Source organism: Coptis chinensis, chromosome 3 (assembly GCF_015680905.1).
Source record: "Coptis chinensis isolate HL-2020 chromosome 3, ASM1568090v1, whole genome shotgun sequence".
In the NCBI taxonomy this organism is placed as follows: Eukaryota; Viridiplantae; Streptophyta; class Magnoliopsida; order Ranunculales; family Ranunculaceae; genus Coptis; species Coptis chinensis.
This window is the reverse complement of record NC_141458.1, coordinates 101006682-101017651: the sequence shown is the minus strand read 5'-3', so window position 1 is coordinate 101017651 and position 10970 is coordinate 101006682. Positions and strand designations below refer to the sequence as shown.

At 34.8% G+C, this 10970-nt stretch overlaps 1 protein-coding gene across 1 annotated transcript; it reads right to left on the bottom strand.

Moving 5' to 3' along the window:
• Positions 1-1983: 1983 nt before the first annotated feature.
• On the bottom strand, positions 1984-4640 carry LOC147512183 (putative leucine-rich repeat receptor-like protein kinase At1g68400). Its single transcript, XM_086595156.1, has 2 exons — positions 3356-4640; positions 1984-2794 (listed from the first exon to the last, which is right to left on the bottom strand). The coding sequence occupies exons 1-2, from the start codon at positions 4563-4565 to the stop codon at positions 2148-2150; spliced, it is 1857 nt and encodes a 618-aa protein (XP_086451282.1). The 5' UTR covers positions 4566-4640; the 3' UTR covers positions 1984-2147.
• Positions 4641-10970: the final 6330 nt, after the last annotated feature.

Here is a 10970-nt window from a genome sequence, read left to right as displayed (position 1 = left end):
CCATATCTACTTCTTCTGTTCATGTACTTGTTTGCAACTTTTCCTCTTAAAACCCACACAAACCCCTTGCAACTTCCTATTACCTCTTTTTACCCCACTCTTTCTCGAACCCCGAAAAGCTAGCGTCTTGTACCCCCTTCCATGTGTAGGTAGACCAATGAACCGGAAGCTAGGATAAACTGGACATGGAGGGAGATAGGTATTAACAGACCCATCTGTATCGATATTCTCAAGAAAAGGAATAAAATCCTTGGAAATCGAAGGAAACAAAAGCCTGGGATGTTCAACCACAAGATTATTCCTTGTTCCCAAGATAGAGCCCCCAGAAGCTAGCGAGTGTACCTCACCAGGTTCACTGCCCAAAGCCAACGCATCCCTTAACTCTCCAGAGACAGCTGTGTTAGATTGGTCCTGACATCCTTCATCCATCCCAGATGCCACCACCAAGACCAAGCTCATCTCCGTACTAGACTTATTTCCCCACACAACTAGAGCCCGATCTTGTAACCATAAGCTGTGTTAGATTACTCTCTTCGATGGTACTAATGCTTCTTTTTCCATCTCAACTTCAGACTACCCTGAATTCAAGGCAAATTGCATTACTTCACTGATGACCATCGTGTCTGCGGCACAATACGCGTCTGTGACATGGGAGTGTTTGATTACATTACGAAAACTGTTGAGCCATTTTATTTGGGCAATGACAATGTTGTATTGATGCAAGAGGATTGATAACAACATGGCGGATGTCTCTTATGTCTAGTAACTAGCAGTTTTTATTTTAATTTTTAGTTTTAGTTTTTGTTTTTGTTTTAGAAATAGGCTTAGGAAGTGTTTATCGGAAAATAGGCGTAGGAATGGAAGTCTCTTTTCTGGTTTCCTATACTATTTAGGAGTATACTTTGGTATTTAAAAAGGCGTAAACAGTTTATATATAGAGATTAAACACATTTACTACTGTGCTTTTATTTTGCTCTTTATTTGTAGGTTACAGATTTCCCTGTTGTCCCTTTCACTCCCAACATGCATTTTTTAACAAACTTCTTTTCACCAACTTCACCCCATAACTCAAACGGTACTCACACCAGTCCGGCCAATGCCCAGTACACTAAAACAATATTTTATAGACATGGAGTCAACCAGTGCTGGTGTGTGTATCTCTTTTTTTTTGGTTTTTTCTGTCGAGAATATTGCTAACTTGGCGAATCAATAGAAGATAGGGTCACATGCTCACAGAATAGATTTTCGGTGACATTCTATCTCCTTCTTCAGCGACCAGGTCTTAGTTGATACTTGAGGCCTTGAGTAGTCTGAAAGTGACAGGGCAGATTGAAACTCCTGAATTAAGGGCATACCCCTTTTGGTGCTTGATATTAATTTCTAATGGTATTATTCTAAATCTCTGCTTCTAAATTCCGACAGAAGGGAACAAGATTACAAGAAACATCTGTGATACATACAAAATTCTGAGAAGTCAATTGCATCGCTTTGCACACTACCATGGCGCCTCACTTAACGTCCATTAAATTTTTTCCAGCACGGAGTATATGTCATTGTTTCAAAGGGGTTTTTGGGTATGGCGACTAACATTTGGTTTATTGGCATGTTGTTCTGGACAAGATACTTACTAGTTACTACGCTCTTGTATATGTTCTCGTAACTTAGACTCTGAGGTGCCATATTTTCATATCAATTGGACCACATTTACAGCTCCTATGAAGGACTTAGGGCCCCAATGCCAACCCATGACACGATTGATGGAAAATGACCTATCTTCACTAAAGTATCATGGAAGAAATAAGATAAATCATGTGAATCCCTTTTTGTATGTATGCTCCTCTCTCTGTAGGCTAATACATTTTCTCCTGTCTCTTTCCATCCAACATTTATTCCCAATAAAACCTACTTCTCCCCAGCCAAATCCCACATCTCAAAAGACAAACCATATGTAATGCCAAACACAGAAACAAGATTATACAAACATTGAGACAACAAATGCAAATCCAATCTATTTGGTTTATGCTAAATAACAAGATAACTAAACAATCAATAGAATGCAAGAACATCCCACCTAGTATGGAGTTTCTCTTTATTAGGCTACTTAATTACACAATGAATTAATGGTACCTCCTTGTTTAGCAATCCAATCAGCTACTGGTGGTGAGAGTGTCTTCTGATAGATAGGGAGAAGAATCAGATGTGAGTCCGTTAGTGGTGGAAGGAGTCACTCCTCCCCATTCCTTGGCTTTGATATCTTTGATCATTTTGTGCACAATGCTGATCTTTGGACGATCACGCGGTGTGGGTCTCAAGCAAAGTAATGCAACTTGTAGGAGAGCCCCCATCTCTTCTTCAATCGCCTTATGCCTCAGTAGCTCGAAATCAAATACTTCAGATGTCCATTCTTCTCGCACCACAGATTGCACCCACTTAACTAAACTCTTTTGTCCTTCAATCGTTATAGTTTTCCCAGTCAAGATTTCTAATAGGATCACCCCGAAGCTATACACGTCATTCCTTTGAGAGAATTTCCTCGAGTTATTAGAACTAGTCATTAGTTCAGGGGCGTTGTATGTGTTTGGTGCTGTTGCTATAAGAAAAAGCTGGTGTAGGGCAACATCAGAGATGCAAGCATTGCCTTCTTGGTCAATTACGACATTCGATGATGTAAGGTGACCATGAGAGAGCTTAGGTTTGTTAACATTATGTAGAAACAATAAGCCTTCAGCGACACCTAATGCGAATTTCAGCCTTGTTGTCCAATTCAAAGGAGTTCTCCCTGGACCTCGATTTCCTGCGGCATTCCAACTTTGTAAACTTGTTCATAAAACAGCTAAAATATATATTTGTATAAGCATCTAACACTGCTACATTATAGATATGATATGACCGTGCTCAAAGGGTTCATGTGTCTCTAAAAAACCAGAAAGTAGCACAAGATGCAACCAGAATTCTATAAATGTTTTGAACAGAAGTCACAGAAGTAAAGAAGAAACACGAGTTCTGGAACCTCAAGTCTATAAGTTGGTAATAAAACCTATTGCCGAACCTCTTATCTATCAACAGAACGCTGCATTTTACATATTACTTAAAACTAAGCAGATATGAAGGCCTATAGCTCCAAACACGTATAATTAGCTAATTCTGTCATTCAAAAGAGTTAAACCCTTATTGGCATTTTTACTTAAAATAGCTGATTGCACAAGCAGCATTCAGCAATGTATCAATCAAGTAAGACCATCTAATCATCGTAATATGCAGGGCTTTCTCAGTAAATCAAACAGCTAATGTACATTATAAAGCAAAATACTTGTAAACTTTTTGAATACCGGTTGCAAAGGGGAAAATGAGTTACCATGTAAGAGAGAATGTAGGCTGCCATTGGGGAGATAATCATAGACCAAAAGTAACTCATCTCTGGAACCATAAAATGCTCTAAGACTCACAATGTTATGGTGCCTCAGTCCACCAATCTCCTTCAACAACCCTCCAATTTCCTTCTTCTTCCTCCTCTCCTTTGCCCTCTTCACAACAACAACATCCCCATTATCCATCACAACCTTATAAGTAGTCCCAACATTTCCTTTCCCCAACATCTCAGCTGAAGATTTCAACAACTCATCCACTTTAAATCGCTTACACCCTTCGAAAAACACAATTTCCTCATTATCATACACAACTCTCTTCTTCGACTCCACATTTTTCTTCTCAACTCCACGACTCTCTTTTCGTTTTTTCATCATTCGACAACACAAGAAAATTCCAAGTCCTAATAAAGCTACTATAGTAACATCAATAAGTAATATCACAAGAATTGCTCTACCACTCAATTTCTTCTTTCCATGTCCAATGGGAATCTCAACAGGCAATGGGTGATCATTCTTCGCCGTTGGCTTTACGCATTTTTTCCCTAGTACCTCTCCACATAAGTTTTCATTTCCTTCAAAACTTGAAGATGGAAAAAACAAAGAAAGGGGCCTTGGAATTTCTCCAGATAGATTGTTATCTGATACATTGAAACCTTCTAAAGCCTTTAAGGTATCAGTTTGAAGTGATCCATTGAAATAATTCGATTCGAGACGAAGAGTAAGCAAATGACGCAAATGAGTTAAAGGAGTTAATGGAATCTCACCAAAGAATTGATTATGAGAAAGATCAATGCGACGTAAACGAAGAAGCTGAATAACTCCAGAAGGAAAGTTTCCAGAAAACTGGTTATGAGATAAGTAAAGAAGCTTCAAATTCTGCAATGAAGAGAAATCCAAGTTTGAAGATGAAGAAAAGTTGTTGTGTTTGAGACTTAAGAGTCTAAGTTGCTTAAGTTGAGTTAGAACTTGAACTGAGCCTGTAAGATTAAGGTTTTGAAGAACAAGCTGAGTGACACGGGTAATGTTTGAGTTACAAGTAACACCAAGCCATGAACAGAAGTGAGTTGAGTTTGACCACGAAGAGAGTGAGTTGTAATGATCTGAAGAAGCTTTGAAGGAAAGTAGAGTTTGGAAATCTGTGCTTGAAGAAGAAAGTGAGATGAGAAGAAAGAAGAAGATACTCAGCTTCATCCTCATTTCTGTCTTTCTCTGTTGAGTGAAGAAGACAGGAAAACAGAGGTTTTAAGAAATGAGTTCATTAATGTTCGTAATGCTTTTTTTTTTTTTTTTTTACCGTTGGGAATTTATACGTGGCGTGTGTGGAGAAAACGGGACCATGTTAGATTTTAGATGTTGGGTGTTTTTGTGGATTAATGGTTGAGATAGTGCGATGGGATTGAATTAGAATAGGTGTGTGGGACCGTGTGGGTGCTCTCGTGTGAATGAGAGTGGTGACTGGGGACTGGGGACTAGCCGTTTAAGAGTCGAGGCCAAAAACATGGTGCCTTTCATGGAAGGAAATAAATTTGTAGAGCTAGAAAATGAGTCCTGCTGCTTAATAACATATAATAGTAGATCTACAATAACGAAGATTGTTAACTAGGCTTATAATCAACCAAAAAAAACTAAAAGTTAATACGGAAGATGTTGGTAAGGAACTAAATTTAGGTTTTGATGAATGTTTTTAGGAGCACTGAAAAATAAACATTTACGAAAATTTCATGAAATATTTGGAAAATATTGAAAAATCAAACAAAAGCTAGTTCTGAAATATGCACTTATACTAAAAACTTTCAATACACTGAAAGTTTGGATGACAAGGGAAAATAAAAAAAATTATGAAAATTTCAAAAATTTAGTTCCTTGCCTTCCGGTATACTCTTCATTATATGCTCCGCATCTTCATCATACACACAAAACTTATGAAGTACATAAAACCTCAAACAAGCTGAGCTAAATCAAGTAAAACTAATGCCCAAAATATCGATATCGATGAATATATCGGTGTATCCAAAAATCGATATATATCAGATATATCGGATATATCTATTTTTTTGGTGACCAGTCCAAACTATTTAAAATATCAGAAATATCGGATATATAAAAATATCAGAAATATATCAGAAATATATTGGAAATATCAGATTTATATTAAAAAATGGTCAAAAAGTCAACCGATACATATCGTAAATATCGGATATATCGATTATATCGGCGATATAAAGTTTTATATTGGAAATTCCAATATATATTGGGAAAAAAAAGATTCTATATTCGGTGGATATATATCGGAAATATCAATATCGGTGTACCAAAATACCGATATATATCGGATATATCGACGATATTTTAGTCCTTGAGTAAAACAACTTTCGGGTATTCTTTCCAAAACTACATAATCGTCATACTCATCTACAAGCTTTTGCCCTGGTCCTTTTGGGTTTAAAAATAAAGAAAATAGTATGGGTCTAAACTCTAAAGCCCAATTGCCCAAACTAAGAATATATATCCAAAAATTTCTAAATAACAAATTTTGAAGTTTTGGGTCCGCTTCAGGACACAAAGTTCCCAAAGAACTCATTTTTTTTTGTTATTATTACTATTATTATTTTCTAGGGTATGCACGTGCCTACGGCCCGTGAGACCTCAACGCGCCTGCGACATTACCCGGACAACTCATCGCTACGCCCGTGCGCGCATTAACTGATCTTAAATAAAATATTCGCACAAGACCAAAAAAAAAACAACTCAATTTATAAATACAGCCGCAAGGCCATCCCAATTACCCATTATCTATAAGCCCAAATCAATTGGAGGCGCTAACAGTTTATGGGCTAGCTCAACAATTTATGAGTCTAGCTGCAATTGTTGACTTTTGGATAGATCCCATAGTATTGATTACACTTAACAAAATTACATAAACTCTCCAAACACTTGGATCTGCCATGTCACAACTTAGAAAAGACAATGACAACTATTAGATGGAGTCTCTGTGGGCTCCACACCATTGCTTTTTATTAGATAAATTTATGTTTGTTATAAGTTATTAGGGGTTGGCCGTGACTACGGCCCGGCAAAGAATAGTCAAGACACATACCTTTTAAGCTTTTTATCCAGAGGCCCAAACCCAACAACTTTTGTTGACTTGTAAGTCTGATCTAGTGTCACGTAGTAGCCTTTAGCTAATCATCACACTACTTGAGCTCAATTGAAAGTTTCATGTTACAACTTGTGAAATACAATGTTAGCCGTCGAATGGGACCTTGCGAGCCACCACACCAAGCCTTTTTATTAGATACATAACTCTAGTGGACAATCTTTCTTATTATTGTTATTCACACATATGATTCAATAGTTTACTATCATTTTGCAAGTGAATTATCATGTGTAGGTGCTTCTTTATGAACTTAGATATATCTAGTCATGTCGCATTTATCCAGGCTTCTCATGATCTGTTTTGATTTCTTTTCATAGTAGTGTTTCCATATATTGGTGCATGACACGACATTACTACAACTAAAGATCTAGAAGAGGTAGCCAATTTAAGAGGAATAGAGGTAGCTAGGAAAATGGAGCTCAAGGATCTGATGATCTCAACGGATTGTATGTCATTGTACGTTAGTCCGGAGTCCCTCATTTTATGTGGGGCTGACTCCCTTTTTGCTAAAAAAAACACACACACACGCTCTCCACCCAATTCTTGTGTGCAATTGCTACAGGAATACTACACTTGATTATGGCATATCATAGCTATTCAATTATCAAACTTATATGAAAACTCATAATCTTTAGATATATATTATAGCTATACCCTCTTAGCTCTATTTTTTTAGCATTCACAGAGTTTCCAATATTTGTAAAACTCTTTGACTAATTATGAAAAAACCAGACTCCAGTTTTTTCTAAACTCTATTACTAATTACTAAAAAAAATATGATATAAAGAAGGAAACAATCCCATCTAGAGTTTCATAGATTCTCCAACTTTTTCTAAACACTATAGCTAATTATGAAAAAAATAAGAGACAGAAAACTAAATTGCTAAAAACAATAGTTTTCACCGAAAACGATTTTTCTAAAACTCTTACGCCGCGAAGAATAGTTCTACACTAATCTTAGGTGAAGTTTAACATAACAAAGTTTCTTTTTAGAAAAAGACAATGAAATAACGAAAGAAAAAATAAATTGAGTTGCCTGAACATTTACTTTATATATTTGTTAACTACACATGTGACTGGGACAAAAAAGGAAAAATAAAAGTCAACTAATCATAAAATAAGTAACGGTGTACAATCAAAACTAAGCGGACAACAAATAAAATTGAATTGTATGCACTATATGTCTTTATGGGCTTAAATAAATAAAGTTGGATATATTTAATGCATCATCCACTTTGGATGCAAATTCATTGAACTAACCTTAAACAATAATTAACGGGAAATCGAAAACTAAATGCAAATGCAACCTTATCGAATAATAAACGAGAAATCAAAAATTGGATGCAAATGCATTAAAATAATCTCAAAAAATAATTAACGGGAAATCGGAAATTGGATGCAAATGCATTGAACTAACCTCGAAGAACAATTAATAGGAAATTGGATGCAAATGCATTGAACTAACTTCAAAAAATAAATAATGGGAAATCGAAAACTAGATACAACTGCATTGAACTAACATCAAAAAATAAATAATGGAATTGAAAATCAGAAACTGGATGCAAATGCAATAAACTAACCTTTTTTTTTACTTGGTAAGTGTAAATTGAATTAAGGAAAGAAACGAAATAAAAGAACTGTATAGGAGTTGTAGAACCAACATGCTATACGATGTAGGCTCAAGATATTATAAAATAGCAACCATATGGAACCTCCCATTCATATAGCCATGGGGGTCTGCCATTTGATACAAAAGCCTCATTCTCAGTTAAGAAAGATCCAAATTTTGTCACCTGGTCTGCGGCTAGGTTAGCCTCTCTCCAGTTGTGCGACACTTTCAAGCTTTGCACCTTCGTCGTGCAAATTTTCCATCTGCATAGGAGTTGCCAAGGGATGCCCCTGAGTTAAAAGCTATGACAGCTACTGCCGAATCTAATTCCACCCAGAGATTGCTCTATCCTTTTGAAAGGGCAAGCTCCACACTCTCCAATATAGCCATGCACTCGGCTGTATAGTTGTCTGCAATTCCGATACCCTTGCTTAAGAGTAAGACAAAATCACCATGAACATTTCTAAAGGATCCACCCAACCCGGCCAGTTGGACCTGGGTTTCCTCTAGAAGCCCCATCTGTGTTGACCCTAATTTGATCACCAATTGGAGGAAGCATTAAACTAACCTCAAAACATAGTTGTGTTATATGTTGTGGGAAGTCTCAATAAGTATAGTTTTGCATTTAAAATAGTGTTTATCTTATCTCTTTTCGTATGATTGGGAATGCCTTGCTATTCAAGTAGCGTTAATATGAACTTTGCCTTATTAGGCAATCTCACAAAACTTTAATCAAACTTATATTATTAAACAACAAAATGAAGTTGAAGGGTTTTATCAAGGGTGAGTTTTTTTTTAATGGATAGTGGGGTTTTAATGTTATAAGAAATTTGGATGAGTGATTAATATAATATTCATATATAATAGTTATGTATATATAGTTGCAAATATTTTTCAGAATAATTAATATAACATCACACGTTCGTAGATAATCTTTGAAGATCCCACATAGTGGGTCATGTATAATTTAAAGAATAATTAACGGGAAATCGGGAAATGGATAATTTTTTATGATCCCACATAGTAAATAAAACATAATTTATTTTTATGCCCTGTTTGAAGTTGATATTACACACCACATTGGATAATTAAAAGGAAATCGAAACTGGCTTCAAATACATTGAACTGAGCTCAAAGAGTAACTAACAGGAAATCGGAAACTTTATGTAAATACAATAAACCAGACTCAAAAAGTAATTAACTAAAAATAAAAAATTGGATGTAACTGTATTAAACTAACGTCAGAGAATAACTAACGAGAAATTAGAAATTGGATGCAAATCTTTGAAAAATATTTAACGGGAAGTTGGAAACGGTATGCAAATACATCAAACAAACTTTAAATAATAATTAATGGGAAATCGAAAATTGGATGCAAATACATTGAACTAATCTCAAAAAATAATTAACATAAAATCAAAAACATAATGCAACTGCGTTGAACTAACCTCATAGAATAATTGGCGGAAAATCAGAAACTAGATGCAAATGCATTGAAATAACCTCAAAGAATAGTTAATGAAAAATCATAAACTAGATGTAATTGCATCGAACTAACCTCAAAACATAAATAATAAAAAACTAGATGCACATATATACATTTTTTGATGCATGGTTGATGCATATATATTGAACTAACCTCAGAGTTATTAATGGAAAGTCAGAAACTGTATGCAAATGCAATGAATTAATCTCAAAGACTAGTTAACGAAACATCGAAAAATGGATGCAACTGCACTGAACTAATCTCAATGAATATTTAATAGAAAATCATAAATTTGATGCAACTACATTGAACTAACCTAAAAAAATAATTAATAGGAAATCGAAAACTTGATATTGAACTAACCTTAAAGAACAATTAACTAGAAATCGAAAATTGGATGCAACTACATTGAGCTAAGAATAATTAACGGAAAATCAGAAACTAGATGCAATTGCATAAAACTAAAATCAGAGCTTAACTAATGGTAAATCAGAAATTAGATGCAATATCTTGAGGAATATTTAACGGGAAATCAGAAACTTGATACAAATGCAATGAAATAACTTCAAATAATAGTTAACTAGAAATCAGAAATCGAATGTAACTGGTCAAAATAACTTCAAAGCATAAATAACCAGAAATTTAAAACTAGATACAAATGCATTGAATATCGAACTAACCTCTAAAAATAATTAACTGGAAATCAGAAACTGGATGCAGATGTATTGAACTAATCTGAAAGAGAAATTAATGAGAAATTGGAACCTGGATGGAAATGCAATTAACTAATCTCAAAAACTAATTAACGAAATATCGAAAAATGGATGCAACTACACTAAATTAACCTTAATGAATAACTAACGAGAAATCATAAACTTGATGCAACTGCACTGAATTAACCTCAAAGAATAATTAACGGAAAATCGAAAACTTGATGCAACTGCATTGAACTAACCTCAAAGAATAATTAATGAGAAATAAAAAACTAGATGCAATAACTACATTGAACTAACCTCAATGAATAATTAACAGAAAATCGGAAACTTGATGCAAATGCATTGAACTAACCTCGAAACATAATTGTATTATTTATAGGGGGAATATAATGTCTCAACAAGTATAGTTTTGCATTTTAAATAGTGTTTATCATAATCCTTTTATTATGATTGAAAGTGTCTTGCTATTCAAGTAGTTTCAATATAATCTTCGCCACATTGAACATTCTCATAAAACTTCAATTATTAAACCTAACAACTAAAAGAAGTCAATAGGTTTTATCAAGGTTTGGTGTTTTCTTTTTATTGAGAGGTGCAAGAAATTTGAATGAGTGATTAATATAATTATCATATA

Coding starts and splice junctions, on each gene's coding strand:
- LOC147512183 (XM_086595156.1), bottom strand. CDS start 4,565: ATGAGGATGAAGCTGAGTATCTTCTTCTTTCTTCTCATCTCACTTTCT. Junction 2,795..3,355: donor CCTACATTCTCTCTTACATG/GTAACTCATTTT, acceptor GGAATGCCGCAG/GAAATCGAGGTCCAGGGAGA.